The following is a 24,165-nucleotide window of genomic DNA, read 5'->3' as shown; positions in this document are numbered from 1 at the left end:
AGTTTGATACTTCGTACATACGCAGATATACGTATGTAAATGTTGTACTTGATATAATTGACGATATTGATCAAATCTACCTATTCTATTTACTCGCACCAGCACATCCTCCATTATGTGAAACCTCAAATGTTATTCTTCAGACGAAAATGCTCTTTTTCGCGTATACGTATGTGTCTACTGTATATACGAACTACGTATATAGGTACAATGTTTCCACACTATCACCTATGCAATTTCAATGAGATTGGAGACGTTCGCTGCAATTGGAGGTTCCAAGAATAAAATGCTAACAACGTAGACGTAGAAAACCAATGGAGATTCCTGAACGTCAAATTATCGTACAGTGAATTTCTTATAGCGAAGTAGACCGCGGATATTTATGCAATTTTACATTTTTATGAACACAACTGTAAAGATTTGTTTCACCTACTAAATATTGTAATTGGACAATTTATATACCTTTATTATGCGTATTTTGTACACCTCTGTTCCTTCGAGTTTCCCATTAATCCCTCTCCCTAAAACCCTAAAACATTTGATACTGTGAAATGAAATACAAAGGCTGATTAAAAAACGCTTCATTGGAAACTGAGTGTATGTACACATGTACTTGCGTACAAATGATTTCCGTAGCTGTATGTACAACTCTGTTCTTCAAGTGGAAAGTATAATATTTTTAACGCGTTGATTGTCACGCTGGTCATCGATAGCCAACGTCTTTTATTAAATTTCTTGGCGCGATTGAAACATCGACTGAAAAATTTTCAACAATGTGGACGACTAGGATAATATTGGCAGACGACACCGGGGCAGAATATTGTGAACATATTTCAATCTATCGTAACTTGCAGGTGAAAATATATAAAATTCGCGTGACAGTCAAACGCGTTGATATCAGTAGCTTTATAATCAGTGGGGTGTCAAGTCCGATCGTCATTTAGGAAACGATCAGTTGAATGGACAGCGAGGAGAAGCGGCGTTTGAAACTCGGAGATGATCCAGTATCGGAGGTAGCGGAAAGAGAAACGACGCCATGGCAAAATAAAACTTGAAAATAGAAACTGGCCGGGGCTGCGATATCAGCTTCCGCGAAACCAAATAATTTTTCCCTTCGGTTTGAGGAAAATAACGGGAAATATCGTTCTTTGAAGGCGAGGCCGATCCTCTGACGCGACGCGGCGATCCTGCGGTGCCGATGCGCGCGGGGAGTGAAAACGGCGAGAGGGAGAGGGAGAGAGAGAGAGAGAGAGAGCAACCATAGTAAGCTCGAAAAGCTCGAACAGCTCGAAAAGCTCGAAAAGCCCGAAAGAGAGTGTCACGTTTCCATGGAAACCTGGTGGGGCAACTCCGCCTCTGGACTTGCCGGTTCGATATCCTCTCGTCTGCTCCCTTGCTCCAACGTCAACGTGCTCCACATTTTTCCAAGCCGGCCTCGCCAAGCATTTTCCCTGTTAGTTCACCGAAGAAAAAAAGAGAAGTCATCGATGGCGGAGTGGCGATCTGAAAAACCTCTTTTTTCCAACGAGACGCTCCGATACTTTCGAGTCGTTCGAGGATCCTCGCCACCTAGCACTTTCGTGCTCATAACCCAATTTCCATTCCGCGCTACTTTCAATTGCATTAGCTAGGGAATCGAGTAAAAGGACGTAACCGATTCGTTCGACGCGGATGTTCGAAAGTATACGTCGGAAGGGCTGACCGGTGATCCAGAGATCGTTAATCGCGAATGATATAACGGAGCAAGAATTTATCGCCGTTTGTCTTGTTTGGGATTTTTAAGAAAGAAGAATTTCGTTTATTTGCAATGGAACAATTGAGATGACATTTTTCGACGTTGGAATGTGCGAAACCAAAAACCAAAAACGAGGTACAAACATATTTACAGGATTTTTTACTAAATTTCCAAAGCTTCGTACGTGATAACAAGTTTTGATGTTTAATTTCCTATTAATGCTTTGCTTTATCAACGATTCTCCATATCAAGGATATTCTTCCTTATAGCACTTTCCCTCGGAGACGTTCAACCTTTCATAGATTTCTATTACAATTTCTAATACACGAAACTTATCTGTCTAATTGGAACGTAATTTCAAATCTTTCGTTTGAAAGAAACGATCCCAAATAAGAAAGGTACTTTAAGTATCGTGCAGGTAAAGGTGGAAGTTAATTTAAAATAGGGTCGACTGTGGATTAGCGCGAAGATACGTACAAGAGTAGGTGGTCTGTTAAGATTCGTGACCGCGAAATTTCGCGGAAATAAGTTTCAAGTGGCGCGCGCAAAACGTGGTAAAAGCTAACGTTGCCGATATCTCGGCTGGACGTGACTGCGACGTCGGCCCGAGGTCGAGGAACGTAGGTTTAATTTCGTTGAGTGCATCCAACGGGTGATCCGACGGGTCGACGCTACCCTCTGGATATGTGTCTATTCAGGAACATGTGCATGTAAGTCGCTATGCGCGCGCGCATCAGCGCCAACGCTAGCGATGGGCATTCAATGCATCCTCCGCTTGCTTCTCAAGCAAATCCACCGACTTAACGTTCTCGGTGTCGTTTCGACATTGTCTACACGTAACGCGTAAAACGAGTTTACGACGATTACGATACACACGAAGACACGCTCAACTTTTTAGATTGAGTCGAGTCGCCTGTATAGTAGGGTATAGTAGCGTTTTCGTTTTTGGCTAAATTCGTTGGTTCGACGTCAACGACGAATCTTATCTCGAATCCGTAGACTTCTCGTGCGACTAGAGAGAACGAGACAAGAAAAATCGTAACCAACGACTACGTGAAACAATTTATCGCTTCTTACGGCAGAATCGAGCACTTGCTTCCATCGCTAGTGGCGATCGTAGTGTACATAGTGTACGATACTTGACCGAATAACGCATAGACAAAAGGTCCGTGATTCACTTAGGTACAATAAAAATATGTCTCGCTCTCGAGCCACGACTGGAATCAAGCTCTGGCGAAGTTCCGACTTAAATCAACACCCGAAGGATAGGTTGGACTTGTATCGGACCAACCCGTGGCCGCCATTATTGACCATCGGTCTTGATTAGCACGCTACTATTTTGTTTTGCTTCTTTCGAATCTTCTGACATTCGTGAAATGTCGCGAAGCTCTCCTTTCCACGTTTTCGTTGCTCCTTTTCGTCTGCCATTTATTTCTTTCGCTTTCCAGCGAAAGACGTTTGGAGATTTTCTGCTCGACAGAGCTGAAGGACATCTTTTGTTCATGAAAGAACCGAACTCGTCACTTATTCAACACCATTATCGTAGTTTACTTCATTGATGAAAATTCCTCCTCGTAAATGAGAAATAAGAAGGCTCCGTGCGAGAAGCTACGCTTCTTGAATATCATTCATGAAACTACTGAATCTTCCAAAGGGATAAAAATAACGAATAGACATTTTCATACTTACGATGAAACTTGATTCGATTTTTCCATTTATTTTAGCTTATGAACGGAAAATTCCATTTTTGTGATTGGGTTAAGATATCCACAGACCTGGATCATCTGTCTATCGACATAGTAACAACGAATACTCGCGAATGTGGGAACAGCGTGAAATTTAATGAATTTTGAAAACTCGTCGAAATTTCGGATGACAGCATTCCTTCAGATTGGATCATACTCTTATTTAAACGAGATACTAATTTCTAAATTAAATTACGTATTTTTAGAAATCGGAACTTCTGTTCGGATCGTTCTACTTCCATAATTCTACGCTATCGTGGGTATTAATCCCGCCTTAATTCGGATACTGCAGACGCTTAAAATATTTTGTATCGTATCGAGTTTGATCGAGTTTGATCGAGTTTGATCGACGCTTGAAAATGAAACTAAGATGCGAGTATGAAATTTTTGTAGTCGTACGAAAAAATTACTAAATGATACGAAATTCGATACGATTGGACTGAATCGATCGATACGTAAATGTTATAACAAATATATTCATATACTTTTGGTGTCTTCTGTACGTTATGTTAGGAGCGTGGTTGCCGAACGCAAATCTTTCTAAAAAACGATGCAAACTTTTTTAAGGAAACACGCGTCCTTGTGAAACGGAAACTTGGCGAGCATGTAAACACGCTGATCGAAAAGCAAGACTTTACAGCGTTTTCACGTTCGATTTTCCATTCGATTCGGCCGCATCTACCGCAAATCATTCCGAAATCTTGTACTAGGACGCGGCAGTGTCCCCCGCGCGGTTTCTCGCACGAGGGAGACAGGTTGCGGCGCAAGCGTGCCAACATCGATACCCCACCAGAATTTCCCCCTTTTAGGTAGCAGCTAGTGCGAGACGGTTCGGTGGCGGCCGTCGATGGTAGGGTGGAAACCTCTCCTCCGACAGGGCGATGCACGCACAGTTTTAGAGAACGTTCAGAACCACCTCCACCTTTCTATGCGTCCCTCCAAGTTCCCTCCAGGTCCCTCCAGCTCTCTGATCCTCGAGGTTGAAGCCAAGAACCCCGCGAAACCGGCTCCATAGTGCCGCGGTACCCGCTAATCAAATCGCACATTCCGAGATCTCGCGGCAGTGTACATTTTTCGGCCGATCCGGCCTAACTCAAAGACGATCGTTAACATTCGCGAAGAAATTCACTACCACTGGTTGTCGTTTATTTTTCAATCGCACACGCAGATGTGGATGAGATTTGTAAAGTATCGGTGATCGCTCATCGAATCGGTCGACGATCAATCATAGTGGACACAGTGAGGAAAGAAAAGACGAAAGCGACGAATTAAATGCAGGACGTTACCAAAACATCGACGTGGAAGGTTGCACGGTATCGTAAGCCGCGTTCTTCATTTACCTCCGAAAGTGAACCGATCGGTGCACCTTTTACGGTCAGTGTCTCCGCAGGAGATCATAAAAGGACAACGGAGAGATTAATTCGAGCAGGACGGGCCCATCGACGTGGAAGATCGGTCGCCGAACGGAATTCGGAGGATTCCCAAGAAAAGTCGTACGAAACTCAGAGAGCCGGGAAAGAAAGTCATTGGCAGTGGACAGAGCGGGGGATAATCATCGTTGGGTGAATGGAGCGAACGTTTGCGGACCGATGACGAACTCGAGACGAGTTTGGTGCAGCCGATACCGGGGAAAAAACAAAAACAGAGCGTGGCAGGACGAAAATCGCGATTCAACGGCCGTGGAATTCGCCGTTTCTTACCGGTCGCCGCGGCGCGACTCGTATTCGGCTTGGAATCGCCGGACGAAAAGAAGACCCGCGACGAGCAGCGCCGGCCGAATCGTCCCAAAGTATCGCTGCTACGTGATTCATTGGGTTTTTCTCTCTATTGGCATTCGGGATTTACATCGGTCCCGGCCACGATTTCCATCGACACGCGTGTAAAAACCTCACGACCGCCCGCCGCTGATCAAAGACGAACAGCCGAGATAGACGCGCGCGCCGCGTCCAACAGATTAGAGGATAGAACTACCAACAAAGCCTTTCCTATCGATGATCTTCTTCATCCTATCTTCCTACCGGTCGTCGTTGTTGTAATCTTCTTCGTTGATCGTCATTGTCGTCGTCGTCGTCATCGCTGTCGTCATAGCCGTCGAGCTTTCGTCAACCGGTACGGAAGGAAAGGACAAGGAGACTCGTTCGTTTCGACCGCACCTTGCCGAAACTCGTATTAGGACTGGAACGCGAGGAATAAGAAAGGCTCATCGCCTTTAGAGGTGGAGTTGTATTATCGTTTTACTGGTTGAACGTTCGATGAAATATATCGATTACAAAGAAACGTAGAATCGAAGCGTATATGAGACGTATTTAAAAAGAAATCGGGAAAACCTTGAGGTTTTCTGGTCCAAGTTATTGGGGATACCGTTTATCGCTTCCATATCGATGTTTTGGCGCTACGTCTCGTGTCAATTATAATGCAATCGCGGAAGTTTTTCGATGCACTTTGTAACATAACCGACTATGAAATTATCGAGCGTGATTCATGAAAGTCCTATTGGATAGAGAATCACGGAGCAGTCAGAGATAATCGCGGTGTCACTGGAGGAGAGCGACGAGCTGCTGATATCGTTTAAAAAGAAAATCTATAACGCGAAAAGAAAAACGAGACAAGAATTAGTCTAATCGCGGACGCGATTTTATAAAGAAAAAGTGTCACGATCGGAGTAGCATAACCAAGGTTATGGTCGAGATAAACCGAGACCAGTGAACAGCCTGATAAGACGTGGACCGTCGCTCTGAGTTTCAGATTGCGAGAGGGACGCAACGAGTACGCGGCTGGTTTCAAGTCCGCTCGGACCTCGTCTCGAGGTGCTCCCTCTTCCCGTCCTTTCGATTCTCGATTTCGATCTCGATTCACGTGATCCAATCGAACCGCAGGGAAGCGCAAAAATTCTGTCGGAGAATTTCAGTGATGCCGATCATCCGCCGCGGTGTCGTGCTTCGCCACTTTGAAGTGACAGTTTTCCACGAAACGATTTAACTATCGCGTCTCGACAACGACCACAGTTCCATCACTCTGGTATCGTCCGGTTTCTTTTAATCATCCAGTGTCGACAAGTCAATTCCAATAATATAATCTTCTCCTCGCCGCTACGAACATTTCGAAAAATAATAATTGTTACATTCACGTATCTTGGCAAAAGGATAACGCGATCGTTAAACAAACACAGACGCTATTTTAGCTGGCGTTCATTGATCATCGAGAACGCAGCGCAAATACGCGAGACACGCGCGCACCTCGTGACCATCCCGCTTTATTAATGACAAATCAAGGTTTTTCTTCCCGCAAGAAGCGCGGTCGAAGCTATTTACAAACAAACCGTTCGACATCAGCCTGCTGGTAACTGCACTCGTAAACATCTACCAACGGTTGGCGCTCCGACGATCTACAAAACCGCGTAGACGTTGCTTATGCACGTGATACGCGATAGTTGAGCCGACCAGCGAAGTTCGACCGTTCTCCCCTAAACAGGCAAAGTCATCGGAAGGTGACAGAAATAAAGAGCCTCTCGACGATCGATCGCCATCGACGTCCGCTCCGCGACAACGCCAACGAGATTACAACGGAACTTTGGACGATCGAACGATCAAACGATAAAAACATTGAAAACCGATCGTTCGCTTGGAACGGTTATTAAAACCGATCAGTCGGCTTCTCGAGTAATATCCGGAAGCGACGAACGGCTTCAACGAGCGACGAAAGTGAGTGTTGATTTCGCGCGAACCATCGATCCGCGCGCAACGGCACCAGTGTCTTCGATCGAGTGCAGCTGTCTGTAGGTCCAGTGAACGCACGATCGCGATATAGAATTTCGTCTCGCGTAACAGTTTGATTAGTGAAAACGTTAATCTGAAGGACTCGATCTTCGAGATAAAGACTCTCGTGATAGTGAATCTCGCGAATGAAAAGAGTCTACGAGCTCGTACGATTTTCGACGAAAGAATTTGATGACGATATTACCGCGCCCTTCTGAAAACTCCGTCACCGTGTGATTCGAGCTCGCATAATCGAACCGTCGATCTTCCCGAAGGAACGACAGTACTCGTAAAGAATCGTAAGTAACGCTTTTAACGAAGGAGTTTCGCGTCGAACGAAGTCAAACGATCGCTCTACGACGATAACGCCGAGAGTGTTATACGTAGAAATCTGGTGTCGATCGATGCCGAAAGGAAAAGATTTAGGACAAAGTTGAGCCGATTTCGTTAGGACGAAGAACATCCGGCGTCGGTCAGTGTTCCCGTGACAGCCACTTCCTGGTTTATACTGGAGCTGTATTTGCCGTACGCACCACTGCCGGGGGGTGGCGGAATCCTCCCGGCGGTGAGCAGCGGACCTGGTTCTGGAGGGTGTCGTCCGGTATTGTTGGGTGGCGTCGATCTGTCCATGTCGGCGGCGGTGCAACCGGTCGCGACGCTGCCGACGCTACCGAGTAGCGGTCCGCCGCCGCATAATCCGCTCCATCATACACCCGGGGGATTGGCGTTGCCGCCTTTGGGCTCGGCGCCGGTGATGATGCCGCGGCCACCGACGACCACCATGCCGTCCTTGGGCCCCTCGTTGCCACCCTCGCACCAGGACGCTGCCGATTTGGCCGAGGCTGCGCCCAACCAGGACGTCCTGTTGGCTCTCCTCGCCAGGAACAAGAACTTGGAAGGTAAGGATTCTTCAAATTTGCTATGTTTTTGCGCCACGCTCGTCAAACCCATAGTCTCGAACATCGAGGCGAATTTGTTGGGTCGAGAAATATTTTATTTATGGAGGGAACACGGGGTCGGATCAAGCTGGTCACGTGGTCTTCGGACCTTTCGGACGGATGTTTCTTTTGTTCGTTCAAGAGTTTAGACGATAAATTTTCGTGCAAGGTGCATCGACTAAAGTCGAGGATTCTATTGCTTATGAAGGTGCGTCACGGTTTACGTATTTGGCGGAAATGTTGCGCCAGAAATGGAGAAATTGCGATGTTTGTTGATATTAATTGTTGTTATACTTACGTTAGGAAAGAACGCATGGAGTATTTTGTTGAGTATTCGAAAGTGCGAGTATTTGAAGTGGATGTAGAATCAAGCTACTTACTTAAACACTTTTTGATTATCGTTTTAGATACTCTGGTTTGTTTATCGATAATACGATCGGCTGCCAATACACAAAATGGAATATTAATCAATACTTTGTTAGAATATTAGAACTTTGACATACGGATTCTTCGATTCTCATACCGAGATAAGAATTATAAACGTTTAAGATACGTCCGCGATGTACGATTGTTTTATGTTCGAAACTAAGGGCTCAAGTTTGTAATATTCAGCATAAACAAGTTGTAACTCCTAATGTTAATCGCATTTGTGTGAAAATATTTTCCTGATCGCGATAGGAACGATCTTAATCTTCTCGGAATTTCTTTTCATTTTATTTCGGTTTTCCTGGTAATTGGTAATTCGTGGTCTTCGTACTTCGCACGTTGCTTGTATCCGTCACGAACGGTTTTATCATTTCTTAAGAGTTCGTCGAAAATTTCGTGTTAGGTAACGGTTATCGGTGTCGATAGGTTGCGTAGTAATGCGTAGAACTTGTCTTGAACGTTGGCCACAATTTGAAGAAGGAATATGTGATGCAATTCGTTGCAGACATTAACATTGTTGACACGAAGATTATATTATCTGTATAAAAAAATATATCTGAATCCATGAAATATTGTAACAGAGTGTAACGCGTGACAATTTCCAACAAATTCAAATTCAAACGAAAGACAAATACAATTTTATCGGTGGCCAATTTAATTTTTGCGAAAGTCGAAAAAGTTAGGCGGTCGTAGGGAAAAAAAATACGTCGCAATTACCTTCATAGTTTTATAGAAGCGTTCGTAGATAAGAAGTCTAGCAATGATAGTTCAGTCGCTATCGCAAGTTCTTATAATATCGGGTCAGGTTAAAATTTTTGTGCCACATTACGCGAACAGTAGCGAGTTCTCGATAAGAATGGTCGATCCGGATAATCGATAAGATTAATGTTCAGCTCAAGAGCGAATGATTATTACATTTGGGCCAGCTTTCTATCGATCTCGAAATATCTGGTTTTTATTAATAGGAGACACCAACGCCGAAACATTTAATCTACGTTGGAAAACTGATATTTTGCAGAATCATCGATAGTTTCGATTCAATTAAAAAATATGCTTAATACAATTTAAAATCAGATACGAAATAATGGCAACATATGTGATTGTATTCGAAAAATGGTTCGTTACGTTGCCCTACTGTCTATGAAGAAAGATATATTTTGTATATGTACGTTTTATCATTGTAACGAAGATTAAGACGAATTAAAAAGCGGCAGCGATTTACTATTAATCTATTTAATTAAACGATCGCGGCTACAAATTCATTATTTCTCAGTTGTTGCCAATAGCAACGGTAGTATCTACTTAATCGCGATTTAACTTTTTATAACTATATCGATGAATTTAAATATTTAAAGTATTATTTATCGACGTAGGTGTTAGATAAAAGTTAACGAGAAAAACTGACGATTTGTATATATTGTTTTTTTTTATAATTCTTTTTATTTGAATTCGCGTTAATTTATTTGTATCGATATTATTAGTTTAATACAAAGAGTTTATGAAATATTCCAATAGAAATGACCGTAAATGAAGATTAAATTTAAACTCAAAATCTGCGATCAATGGTGCGATTTATTATCGACGTACTTTTTCTGTACACGACATATTTTGTACTTGCTACCCCATAATTCTTAAAAACTTTACATTATTGCTATACCGTATATATAGATACACGAAAAAAATTAATTATATCGTAAGAAAAATTACGAAAAGCACGATTAAAATACATATATATATTTTTTTCTTTCTATTCAATAAAAATTTATTTTCAGAAAGTAACGCGATCCGTCTGTTGGAACGTGTGATTTTGCAGAATGTTGCTAATTCACGATGGAATATTTTGCGTCATGTTATCGGTATGTTCTACGTGTAATCTCTAACATTTGGACATCTAGGCAGGGCAAGGTTTACAGTTTATTGTACAGTTTGCTACGTACCTTGAGAAACATATTCTAAAGCTTTCGGTTATACGTAGAAATTTAATTTAAAATTTCCATTCAAATACTAAAACTTATTTACTCGTAAGTTTCTATATTTTAATGGATAGCAAAGAAAATTTTTCGACCAATTTTAATTATCGAAATGTAAAATAAGATAAAACGTATGTATGAAAGTAATATAAAAATAGTTATATAAATCGGTATAATTTCCAATAACTTTGTAACTTTTAATTAAATTAAAATAAGATAGGTATATGAAAAAGATGAAAAATACTTTCTTTTTAAAGTCTGACAGTAATTTCTGACAAGTAGATTTATCTATGTGTCTTAAAATTGTAAAGACGAGCAGAGACATTAATGTTTTGTGTCTCATTTGTTTTTTCATGCCTGTCTTCAGGGAAGATAAACGATCCTCTGCATTAATGTATCGAAATGGCGGTAGCCTTTCGCGTTTAACAAATTACTTTGCGCAAAGGATTGCCATACTCTTTTGCTTTTCTTTTTCTCATCTTTCGTTAGAAAACTAGGAAACGCAAAATATGAAATCCTTACTAATGCAACATCATATTTTTCCCCCTAGAGGAATCAGGATCGTTTGGTCCCCTTAAGCAACTCGGTGATTTTAATGAATTTCCGTAACGAGCGTTGTACGATACACCTTTTGATTTGCACGTATCAAATAAGTTTTTAGTTAGGGCGGGAAAAATTGTTCTTTAGGTTCGTAGTTATTTTTTACACTTCCTTTCGCGCATCTTTTACGCTTGTTCCGCAAAGCAAGGCATCGCGTGTATTATTTATGCAGTCGATTTCGGTGAGTGAAACAGGCCGAAAAGGTCGAAGATTCTTGAATTATGAATGCACCTGTTCGAAGATTCCTTCGTTTCATCGCTACGTTTATGAATAACAATTTTCTATTCTTAATCATGCTCGATTTGTGATTTACGTATCTCGACGTATCGAGCTGTGTAAAAATGCATTTTCGGCTATCTTCGCGTTAATTAAGTCTTCGTTCGTTCCTTTAATTTGCCTATAGGAGGCAGACTCGTTAGGTTTAACAATAAAATATTTTTAACGCGACAGCTTTTGCGAATTTCTCGGAAATAATAATTTTAACACTTCGATAGAATCGATTTGGTTATTTCTGCACCGTACTTACTTTTCTGGATCATATGACATTTAATTGGTCGCTTATTTTACTTTTATACGCACGGTAGAGTTTAGAATTTAACACGGTGGTTATATTTGATACAATTACGGTATTCATAGAGAATTATCTCGCCAACCAGTTACCAGTTGAGATCTGTAATTCTAAATTCTTCGTAGGAAGTAAATTTAAATCGGAATTTATCTTCTATTAGTAAGATTAAACGGATTAGACTTAATATTGGTAGCGGTAAACCAAATTAAAATATACGTAACTTGTAGTAATATTAGAAGTCGCGAAATTCCTTCGAACTTAACGTTAGTCAGATATATCGATTTTCTCATTTTGCAAATTTTCCGACACTCCATAAAATAAAATTTACCACTTCGAATTCGAACGTTACACATCAAGCAAGAAATATAAAACGCGTACAAATCTAATAAAAAAAAATAAGTAAATTATCATTTTTCGGCAGACATTGGCCAAACAGAAGTTTGAAACGGTCGACTCGCTCAAATGCTTCTTGATAACAAAAGGTAGGTGTTGGAATAGTTGGCAGGTCCGCGTAAAGGTTTTGTTAAAAGAGCGCGGTGAGGGTGGTGGATATTTTAATAAGGTAAGTGCTGCAAGGCCGGTTGCTATGCCATTGGGGCGGTTTAATCATGTAATGTGTTCGGAGGCTCGGCCACCCCACAATCAATACGGTATTGCTTCAGCACGATAGCGAATGTGCTTAAATCTAAACCTAAATCTAAACTGAGGCCCAAACAACAGGACCTAAACTACACGCCAGTTATTCTTCTCCACGTTATAGCCATCGATTAAACCTTTCCACCTAGCTAACCGTTCGTTGCTATATTCTTTTCCACCCGTTATACCAATCTTACGACACCGACGACCGTAACACCGCGAATAATTCTCTGTACCGTCAAGAATTTTTAATCACACGCGACGATTAGATTCTTTATACGTACAAGAAAATGGGAACTGTTGCGTACTTTTCATTAGTATCCAATATTTCCAATAGTATTTTCTTATTTTGCTATTTTGCTATTTTTCCATTGAACGAACTAAGAGAAAAATCCTTACCAGCTTACAAATAGAATTTTGTAAACATCAAACCTCCTTTCTTTTTTCTAACTAAAACGAGAGGTAATGTAAAAATTGGAGAATCACAGTGGGAATAAAAATTAAATCGTTCGCAGACTCGAATAATCTAATATTTAGCGCATAATATTAACACGGTTGAATCATTTAACACGTTTATCAAAGGAACAAAACTTCTTCGTTCTTGTGACGAGATTACAATACCTAGGCAAATCTTGGGAAAGTTGCGGAAATCGGTAATCTTCGCTTTAATACTGGAAACAAGCAAACATCTGGATAATAAAGCACGAAAAGGGAAACACGTGGGAGAAAAGAGGCGAAACGGAGTCAAACAAAATTTTGACTAAGAAGACGAGGACAGGAGAGAGTCGCACTTTGACAAGGAGTAGAAAGCTCCAATGAGGTTGTCAAGCATCCCTCGGGTAACTGGTAACCATAGGAAACGGTGGCTCATGGCGAATAGCAGTCGGATGGAGACGAGGGTGGAAAGAAAATGGCGGCTGGTTAGAGGGCGCGTAGTATTCACGTGCAGGGGTGGAAGAGTCGGCAGGAAAATGAGGACGAAGGTTCGTATCTTTGTTGCCGAAGGACGATGTATCGGCGGCTTTGCCGCGTTCAAAGAGAGCCCGTACCTTAAGATTCCTGTCGAGCTGACGCGCGTGTGCTCGCGTTCAGACGTCTTTTTCGTTTAGAGCTGGCCAAAGCCGATGATTGGAAGACTCGATCGTATTACGGGTATAGAGGAAGCTTTCCCGCTAAAGGGCTGCTGAATCCGCGCGCCGTTTTATGGGATTCGTAGAGGTTTTCCTTTTGCTTGGTCCCTTTTTTTCTTTTTTTTGCTTCGTTGATCGTTTCATTCGAATCTTTTCATTTTTCGTTTGCCCATCGCGATGAGAGTAGTCGTGCATGAACTAACGTTCGCGGTTCCATTGTATAAACGAAGTATACGAATTGCAGATCGATTCTCTTATTCGCATTTTGTTGAAGAATCTACTTCTCCGTTTCGTGAAGTTTGCAACTAACGTTCTACGCGAAGTTCGTGATACAGTTGGCAATAAGGGAATTAAAAGGAAACAAATATAGCAAATTTTTATCACGCGAAAATCAATACAAGATTTCAATCCTACGACGCTTACGAAACTTACACTTTACGTTGAAACATTACAAAGCAGCGATCCAACGTGAAAACCCAATGCCGTTGTACTTGGCGCAATTCCCTTCGAGTTCAAGTTAATCGAAACTTCGAACGTCCATCTATGTACGACATTGAAACAGGACGTAATAAAAATTGCAAATTCCTGGAAATACATACGCAACGTGGAGTAAAAAAATGATAAATCTTGCGAACGATAAAAGTAACACAATTACGAATAGCACAAAGAAATTTTGCTTAAGAGGAAAGAATTGACACGCAACGACTACGGGGAAGAAACGTTCATGGTAGTTTCAGTACGCATCGATTAGGAGCGACAAGGCAAACGGTAAATTTTCTGACGTAATAAAAAGTTGGTCGAACCTTTTTCTTTTCGTATAAAAGGAAGAGGAGCGTTTTCCCACCTACATTTCTCTGGCAGCGAAATGCTCGCGGGCCGGCGAGAAGGGAATTGCTTTCCAAGTCGAAAGTTTTCTGCGGTGGCGGTGGTTTTTCCTATTTTTTTATGGTATCGCCGCATCTCCTCTACCCAGCCACGGCCAGAAGCCCCTGGAAAACGAACCTCCGGCGACGGCTGCTCCGGCACGGCGTTTCCTTCGTTCTATTCGTTTTCTCACCACGAGTTCGCCCCCCGAGTGACCACTCCATGTGATACATCGGCGTGGTAACGTCGTTAAAACAGCGGTTATCGACTCGCTATAGCTAGTTTCTGTCTTTATGAAGAAAAATTATTGGCTACTGCACACCCGCTTATCGATGGCTGATCCAATCTGTCATTCTTACGAGCCTCGTCTCATCGTTTTAGGATTACGTTTCGAGAATTACGACTTTCCACTTTTCGCGAATAACGATTAGATAAAACGACTAACGTATATGGAATTAAACAATCTGATAGAACATTTGTTTGTCACGTCGTGTTTGATGCGAGTCGAAAAACTCTTTTAAACTCCGTTTGGAAAATGTTGTTTTCAGGTAAATTCGGTGCCCGCTATTTTTTTTTGGCAACGTTAACCCACCAAGGGCCAAGCGACAATCTGCTTTGATATTACAAATATTCGTTTCAATTGTTCTTTTAATTTCATCAAAAAACGAAATTTGATAATATCGTATCGATGGAAAAAATATCGCGAATGAAACGCTGCGTCGATCCTTGACAGGTTGACGATTTAAGAAAATTTATTATATAGTTATATGTTTAATTATTAATTCATTTTGTTATTAATTTTATTATTAACTCTCGCTTGTAATGAATTCCATAAATGAACACTATAAAGGTAGGTACTAATTTTCAACTATACGTATCTTTGTTAATATATATCCAGTTACATATCCAATGAACAATGAATCAGTTGATTCATATAGAAACCTCAATACGTATTAGGTATGTATTGAAAAATTATTTTCTGATATTGTTATTAATCGAACTTTAAAATCGAAGGAAATATTTTTCCCATTTTTATATCTCTAAGTTTCTATTCATCGTTTAAAGAACTTCTATCGTTCCAAATATTACATAAATTCGTTAAATATTTGTTCAATCGATTCGATAAAGTTCTTACGTATCGTTAGCAGATTTAAGATAAGCCTAAAAGCAAAAATGTAATAGATTATCTATTTTAGAATTCTTATATCGCGAAATTCACTATTATTCAGACGTAGGAATGCTTGGCAATGAGCATAGCGTATTATCGTACTTTACCACTATATTTCAAAATACGTAAGTAATCTATAACTGTAACGAAATCACGTATATCTTATATCTTATAGAGTTTATAAGATACAAGCGCGCGTGGAATCTGTGGATCCGTAAGATCGTGATAAGTAGTAGACGAATAATAAATTTTAGAATTCACAAAATTTCAATTTATAAATCGAAATAAATACCTGTAGATTTTAACGCGATCGAAGGTAAAAATAACACGATAGAAAAGTTAACGCGATGTTGGTCCTTAACGGGTTAGAGATGCGGAAGATCAAGATTTATAGATCTGTAATAATAAGACACGCGACTCGTACATAAAACTTAGAAAATGTACGCAAATTCGTAGATGCGCAAAGTCTAGATCTATTTTTTCTGGATCTAATTGTCAATTCAGCGTATAAATTGCAAAGGTTCGCGCGGATCTCGAATAAAACTGGATGCCGGTGTTACGGCCTCGTAACTCGCTGGCGAATAGGAGAGCAACGTAAAAAGTTGGTAAAGTCGAGAGGCGGCTGGCTTTCCACCGCTAGCGATCCTGTCGCGAAAATTAATGCGACGATAAAACACCTCGAGGACACGGAGAAAGGCAAATGGCGTGTAAAGTAGCGTCTGGGAAAGGATCCGCTCCTATGTCCTTCAGGCACGCGTCAAACAGCCAGGCATCAAGTTACCGCGTCTCACCCTGTAGCTATTACGTCGCTGGTAACTTTTTTCCTTTTGTGACCGATCGAAGTCCACCCATTTCCAGTTTGACGTTTCAAATTCAAGGTTTGATCGATAGTTCTTTTTTTTCCTCTCTGGAATCGCTCTTTTCCCGTTCTTCTTGTTTTAGTTTTGGTTTTCCGTTCTTTTTTTCTTTTCTTTTTTTTTTTCATTCTTGGAGATACTCGTGGGATCGCGACTGAAAATCTGTTCGTCCAGATGATGCTATTCAGCAATACGTGGACGAATGTTAAATGTCAAGACTGTTGTTATTATGATAGTCTTCAAAACACCAGCTCGATCTTCGATTATTTGTGTAAACAAGTTTACTCGACCTAGGTACGCAAAAATCATAGTAGAGACATGCATGTTCTTAACTTATAAAACTTGTTTAACTGATAACGCTCCTCGACGAGAGCCGACCTCCTTTTCAGAGGCAGACATCCACGCGAGTTGGCACATTTACTAACATCGAGATAACGCTGTTATACTATAGTCTATAGTAAGTATACACATGTCATTGATTCGGCCGACTGACTGAAGAGTAGGTACTCCTGTACGATAAGATTAAGAAACGTCTCCGTCGTTTGCTATAAATGGCCAACTTTGGCGAATTTATGTTGATGAAAAATGTTGTTACGTTACTATTAACTATACGCCGATATAAGTGAACGTTGACAGGAATTTGCTATCGTATGGAATTAAATCGATAGAGATGTTTGCACGCTTCGCTATACGTTTTCCAGCTACCAACTAACTATACCGAATGCTTCTACATACATAGGTATTTCGTTATATAATAAAGGCGTTGTCGAATTAACCGATCTTCCATTATAAAATTATTCGATAAAACGGACGTGTACGAAGAAATATGAATCCGTGAATCGTTAACATCAGGACTTTATTTATCGTGGTGATACGAGCCATTATACATTTAGATAAAATTAAGATGTAGATAAGGAGGATAGATTTAAAACAATCTAAATGGATTAAAATTAGCATTAAGTCGATAACATGTTTGCAATTATATAATAATATATCTCGGCATTGATTTTCTAGCTATTTCATTTACAAATAGAAAATAAAACGTTACTAATTGCGCAAGCATACGTAGAAAATACTTTTAGGCTATTAAATATACAAATACATGTTTATTATTATTATTGTTGTTGTTGTTGTTGTATTTTAATGGCCTTTAACATTCAGTGGAACTGTCTTCCACGTTTATCGTTGTCTAACACGACCATTCAGGCTGCTTATTAATCTTTTATCAATGTCTATTTGCAGTAAATATCTTGCAACTTCTATGTGCACTTTTCTATTAGTTTCTTTAGCTAATATAGTCGCGATATTAGCGTCTCGTTACACCGTTAATGAAATTTTAGAATTTCAGTACACACTCCCGCTTTTGTACAGTGTATTAACAAAAGTATCCTACGATAAGAGTATTTAAATACGTCAATAGTAGTATGAACGTTTACTTCGCATACCAAACTCGTACGTCGATTTATAGAAATCGGTCCAATTTTCATCTACCTGAGAGCACCTTAACTCGTTTATAAAGAATCGAAGCGGAATATTCGCTTTCTATCATCCGCAAAGTCAAATGATACCACGGTATACGGTATACACAAGGAGGAACACCTTCTCATCGAACCAGCAACTAACCAGTTGAGCAAACTCCGGAAATTTTCACTCAGAAGAGCATCAGAATGGCGAACAAAGCTTTCGAAGGGATTCGATCACGAGTCTGAGCAAACATCAAGCCGCAAGAGCAATAGGCAACGGCAAAATACCGTGTAATCCGAAACGTTACGCCGAAAACTCGAGGGCTCGAGGGGGTTGGTGTTTCGTGTGGTTCGCGTTTCGTTATACGTGGGAACGCATGACTCGGGGTTATTTTTCTCGTAGGCAGTGCTCGTGGCTCCTTTCGGGCTTTGCGGTTCGGTTTTTCGACGGCGAACGCCGAGCCTGTTTTTCCGGCGCCACGTGACTCCACGATGAAGTTTCGGCCAGCGTAATCACGTGCGCCCCTTCTTTGCCACGCGTTCCCCCATTGTTACGCGAGTTTACGCGATCGCAGATTAAGTAGCTCTTGATGGGAACTAAACACCGTTTAAACCGCGCGATACTTACGTCTACTTTAGGCTGCGTAAATTTGTTAATAGCGTGGCGATTAAAAAATGTGGGTTAAAAAATAATTGAACACACAGGGATACGGTGTAAGAGTGTTCGTCTGACGCTGGCAATTCAACGAGAGATGAAGGAAGATTGAAAATCTCCAAATTTCATACCATCTTGTATAAACAATAGCTACGTAACAAAGATACTTCATCCCTCAGTTTGACGATCAGTTTTTCTAATTTAATGTAGTGTAACTATAGCTAACTATTAAAATCTACAGACATTTCGAGTGTAAAATTCGATTATTTATATCTTGAAAGATAAACCACGATGGATATTCTTATACGTTGTATTTACATTGTATTTACTGCTCCAACATTTTAACAAATACCAGGTACAATCTGTAATCGTTATCTTAATTTAGTAGGTTTCGACTTTTAATTTCTTCTTTTTTTTTTTTTTTTTTAACGAAAATTACGTATACGTATTATAGAGTAGGCGATCATTGTGTTCGCATACGAAACAAGAATTTTGCATACTTTGTTTCTAAATTCTACGACGATTCTAATTTGCGATACGCGGCGAAGTCAACGGGTTGCGAGTAAAAGGAAAAAGACACGGATTAAGCTTTATATCTCGTGTGTCTACGTATATGCGTGAGTAAACGAGTATAAAAAAAGTCAAACATCGATCGTTTTTTTATTTATTTATATTAAGCATACAGGAAAATTGCATAGCAGCGTCGCTTATAAATAATTTTACTGTAAATCCACAAACAATCGAACGAAAGGTGGATGATAAATCAGAATATTGCACAGGTAAGTCCGAGCTGAACGAACGTAGTACTTGTTTGCAGGTAAATTATTTATGATCGTACCGCGAGAAAAATGTTGTCGAGTTGAAACACGCCTGACACAATGTCCCATAAAAACGTTACGGTGCTTGCCAGGCGAGCATTATCTCGACGTTTTTGCGAAATTTTACAATAAAACCACGAACGAGACTATAAAGAAAATGTGTTCGTCAGATTGTCAACTGTTAACAATCTGGAAGAGATACTTTAACAGACCTTTTTATTCGTTTTCCAATTTACATGATTTTTTTTCAACATCGAATAAATCTTTTCTTTCTTATTATTTTATTCCTTTCTATATTTTTTTATTTTATAAAGAGTACGTTATTTCTAAGTTTGGTCTGGTATGATTTTCTTTAATAAACTTAATTAGTTTATTTTTCTCCTTTTGTTTTAGAACGGAAGATCAAAACACCAAGCTGTTTTCCGATCAAGGAAGAACGTGAGTCTTTTTTAATTTGATATTTCTTTTGACTTTTGTTTATTTCTGCCCCCCGCTCCCCCCTCTTTTACGTTTCTTTAGTTTTTTATTACGTATTGTTTTTCTTCTTCATTTATATATAATTTTGTGCGTTATTACGCGTTATATAGGTAATGTAGTTTACAAAAACGATTGAATAATCAGCAATTTGTATTCCAAGCTATACAGGTTATCTTTTATATATATATATATCATAAATTAAAATATAAGAAAAAGACAAAATATAACATACATCTTATAGTCCACACACTTATTTTTCAGGAAACATTCGCACTATGTACCTAGATATTCGCATACAAATTCTCCATTCTCTAACGAGTTTCAATAAGGAACGAAAGAAAATAGATTTATTTTAGATAAGAAAAGAAATTCTTTTCACCCGCGTACATAAACTAAAGCTGATACCAATTTCAAATATTCTAGGATTATTAAAACGTTATAATATCTTTATCTCTGAAACTAATCCATTTTAATATATTTCTTGCTATTGCGATATATGACGAAAGATAGGAGTAGTAAAGCACTTGGTATTCAAAATAATTTTAAAATATACAGATACAACGCAACTCGAGGCAAGTCAAACGTAACTAAAACATACCGTTCGACGATTCGCAGAAATCCGAATTTTTCATACGAGTAACATTCGCGCATTCTCCTGTTCTCCGTTTCAAATTACACGAACATTTTCACGTTCTATCACGACTACCCACTCCGTCACAACCTAATTTCAAACGCTCGATGATTCGATTTCACGTATCTCCGACACTTGGAACTCCGCCACTCGCCGTAAATAATAATCGTACTAAATTCCAATTTCCACGTCATCTACGAACAATTTCAACAAAATTTTGAGAAAATCTATCGATATCGAAAGCGGAAGAAGATCCCTCTCAAGCCTCGACCCTTACCTTTTTCAAGTGGCTATCAAAACTCGTTCGTACAGAGGGGTACAATGTACAAGCACGAAACACTAAGTACTAGAAGGCCATCGACTCTATCCCATATGTCGTCGAAGATATAGCGTTAAGCACGGCAGTTGGTCGCACTCGTCGGTACAATGGAATTGTTACGTGCGATTAGGAGTTACATTTCGAGTTGTTTATCATCGAACCGGGGCCATCGTGCCAAGTTTCAAAGTCGAGTGACACAGTTCTCGTGAAAAATGCGGGTGCCTCTGGTACAACGTCTACTTACAACCCTTCGTATATCTTCAGCATCATCAATGACGATTTATTCGACGCTTTCGAGCATTATGACGGTGAATTTTTAAAAGTAAGATCTTTATCCGCGACTTTAACCGATGCAGAAAATAAATACGTCTTCTATTCGCACGTGTTTTCTATTCGGTTGAGTTTGTCAATGTGCATCGCTCGGAATTGAAATTTACGTTTCCACTAAACCACGCGCGTTTACTCGCGTTCCATTACCCGAACGTCAAGTCGAACAAACGTCATTTTTATGTGTATAGAATGAAACAACAAAGTAATAACGAGGAATAAAAACGCGTAAGTCGTAACGAGAAGGAAAAGGGTAACACGTACGACGGAGGACGCGATCTTACGTCGCGAAAAGAAGACGCGTGTTACACACGCGTGCACAGTGCACGTTCATTGACGCACATGGTGGCAGAAACGACAGGGCACCAGTTGTTCCGGCACGCTCCTGGCACGTGCAGCTCACGTGGCGGTTCGGACGAGTGGATTGTTCATTCCAACGTTTTGTAAGCCACTTTTGTACCAACCCGAAAGAACATCGGTCTCGTTGCCAATACGCTTACCAACGCGATAATAGAAAATAATTGATAAAACAAGTAACGCACTGCGCTCACCTGCAGATATGGAATTTAGTGATTCACCAGGAATTATACTTGCGTTATATATTTGCGTCTACGCGTTCCAGATTGCTACGAATTTGGTGAATAGAATCTTGATTGATTATTTACAATCAATTCTCATACAGAATTTTAAGTAAATTATTTTGGCGTGGTACTGTAACTTACATTATAAAAGTTTATAGTGCGTTTGATTCTAGTTGAATCTAACGCTTCTATCTAAGGGGTATCGCCTTTTTAGTCTGCGGATCTGACTATGTGTCAAGTAATCTGACCGTCGTGTCAAGTAATTGGATAACTAATGGGTTTTGGTGGTTGTTAACTCTTATATTATATCTGTTTCTGAACTTGGATATTTCTTCTTTGACCGTGGGTATCTTAAGGTCGCGATGTATCGTTTCGTTGGTAACATACCAAGGTGCATCTATCAAGGATCTTAGAGTTTTTGTTGGAGAATTTCTATGTTGGAGTTGCTCGCTGTTCCCCATAGTTGGATCCCATAGGTCCAAACAGGTTTTAATACGGCTTTATATAGCACTATTTTACTCTGCATGTTTAAGTTGCAGCGTCTGCCAATGAGCCAGTAGAATTCTTTTTAGTTTTGTTTTCAGTTCTTTGGATTTATCTACGATGTGTCGTTTCCACGTCATTCTTCTGTCTAGAATCATACCCAGATGTCCGACCGAATCTTTGTTTGGAATTGGGATATTATTTATGGTCACCCGTGGGCAGGATTGTTTTCGCAGTGCGAAAGTTATACGACTGGATTTACTTTCATTTATTTTGAAGCTCCATTTGTGGAACCATTCTTCCATAGAGTCGAGACCTCGCTGGAGAGTCGAGGAGGCAATTATCGGGTCCGAGTGGGATGCTAACAAAGTTGTGTCATCGGCAAATGTCGCTATGGTTATCTCTGTTAAGGTTGGTAAGTCGACGGTGTAGATGGTGAACAGCAGAGGTCCGAGAACACTGCCTTGGGTTATGATAGAATCTTTGAATCTAACTTATCGCTATATATCTGATTATTTATTGTCTAACTCCTGGAAAGAAGAAACTACGAGACAGAAACTTTACGTGCAACGAAACTTCGATGAACGACGATCTACAAAATTTACGATCTACGAATTAGATGGGTAGCTCGTATTTTACCGCCATCCGTACGAGATATAGAGCGGTTAATTCTCGACTGGCATCGATAGTCGGTGGGTGAACGGGAAAAGTTTTTAATACAACATTTTTTTCGCTTCTTCGTTGTGTAAGGATTATGGGACAGGCAATGTGGCGTGGCGACGTTTACGCATTGAATCGATAATGCTCACCAGTGTCCACAACTCCATTAAGATAATTGTGCCGCCGCTTTATTTCTCCTTCCATTTGTTCATCTATCCGTCCGACTATCTGTCCCGCGTGCACGAAGAGAGACGAGAACGACGAAATAGAAAGAAGGCGAACCAACAAGCCAGTCTTACAAGAGCGAGTTCGCGGACTCGAAACTTGGAGAACCGGAAGGCTAGTTTGTATTACGCTACCGTCTGACCAGAATGGTTTCATTATACCGTCCCGACAATACGAGAATCTACAACCTGAGCTTGCTTTCTGTTTTCTCAGACGTCCCCTTGATGTTTGAGTATCGTCTAGAAATAATTTGAAAGCAGAGTTTTTTATACGGTTTCGTAATTCACAGCTCGTTTCAAGTTTGAGGAAGGAATGGCTGTTTAATTTAGTTCTTGCTTGCTTTTCGCAATCGTGCAATCTCAAAGAAATATGCAGGTGAAACGCTTTTATAAGTTTTCAACGATCAAACATTTTTCAATTAATAAATATCCCGATACTTCTTTACCGAGATAACGAGCAAATCTAATCAAATTGAAATTATTATTTTACTATTACAAATAAACGGTGCAACGCTAACTTTAATATCTATCGTTGCTCCCTGCAATAAGAATTCGTTACGAAGAATACGTAACTCTGCATTAGGTTGAATAATAAAACAGTTATTACGATAAATAATATCTCTTCGAATGTTTACAAGATAAAAGGAAAAAAAGAACGCGACAGAAAGAATATAATGGTCGAGTGTTTTTGTTACGACATAATCTCGTGAGAAAGCTTTTAAAGGAACCATCGAATATCTTGTATTTTACACAGGATTGAAATAACTATTTCTCATAAAAGGTAAGAGGAAGAGAATCACATCGTGGCAAATGAACAAAGAGCCTTTTCGATTTCGTCGAAAAGTCAGTTTGAAAACACAGTGGAAATGGCTCGCGATGGATGGTTAACAATTGCAGTTGTCAAACATAGAAATTAAAGAGCATTGTAGCAGAAGCAATGTAAAAACTTGCGCACAAAGCGCCTTAGCTGCTAAACAACGTTTCGAACAAACGTCCTGGCTGTCTTCATGGAGTGGTCGGCTTAAGAGCATTGAACGGGTCACGTGTCGACCCGTGTCCACCGGATGTCATGGTTTTGTTGCATTTAACGCCTCTTCTGCGGACCATTCACTCCGTGGTAAAGCCATGGGCGTTT

At 40.2% G+C, this 24,165-nt stretch overlaps 1 protein-coding gene across 1 annotated transcript in view; it reads left to right on the top strand.

Moving 5' to 3' along the window:
* The first annotated feature begins 4,503 nt into the window (after nt 1-4,503).
* Lim3 (Lim3 homeobox protein) overlaps nt 4,504-24,165 on the top strand; it is a 60,603-nt gene continuing 40,941 nt past the window's right edge. The window contains exons 1-2 of the mRNA XM_072019806.1: nt 4,504-8,134; nt 19,722-19,766. Of these exons, the coding sequence (XP_071875907.1) occupies nt 7,864-8,134; nt 19,722-19,766 (316 nt within the window). The 5' untranslated portion in view covers nt 4,504-7,863. The remainder of the gene's footprint in view (nt 8,135-19,721; nt 19,767-24,165) is intronic.

This window comes from Bombus fervidus, chromosome 16, assembly GCF_041682495.2.
Source record: "Bombus fervidus isolate BK054 chromosome 16, iyBomFerv1, whole genome shotgun sequence".
Taxonomy (NCBI): Eukaryota; Metazoa; Arthropoda; class Insecta; order Hymenoptera; family Apidae; genus Bombus; species Bombus fervidus.
This window is presented reverse-complemented; position numbering and strand designations above follow the sequence as displayed.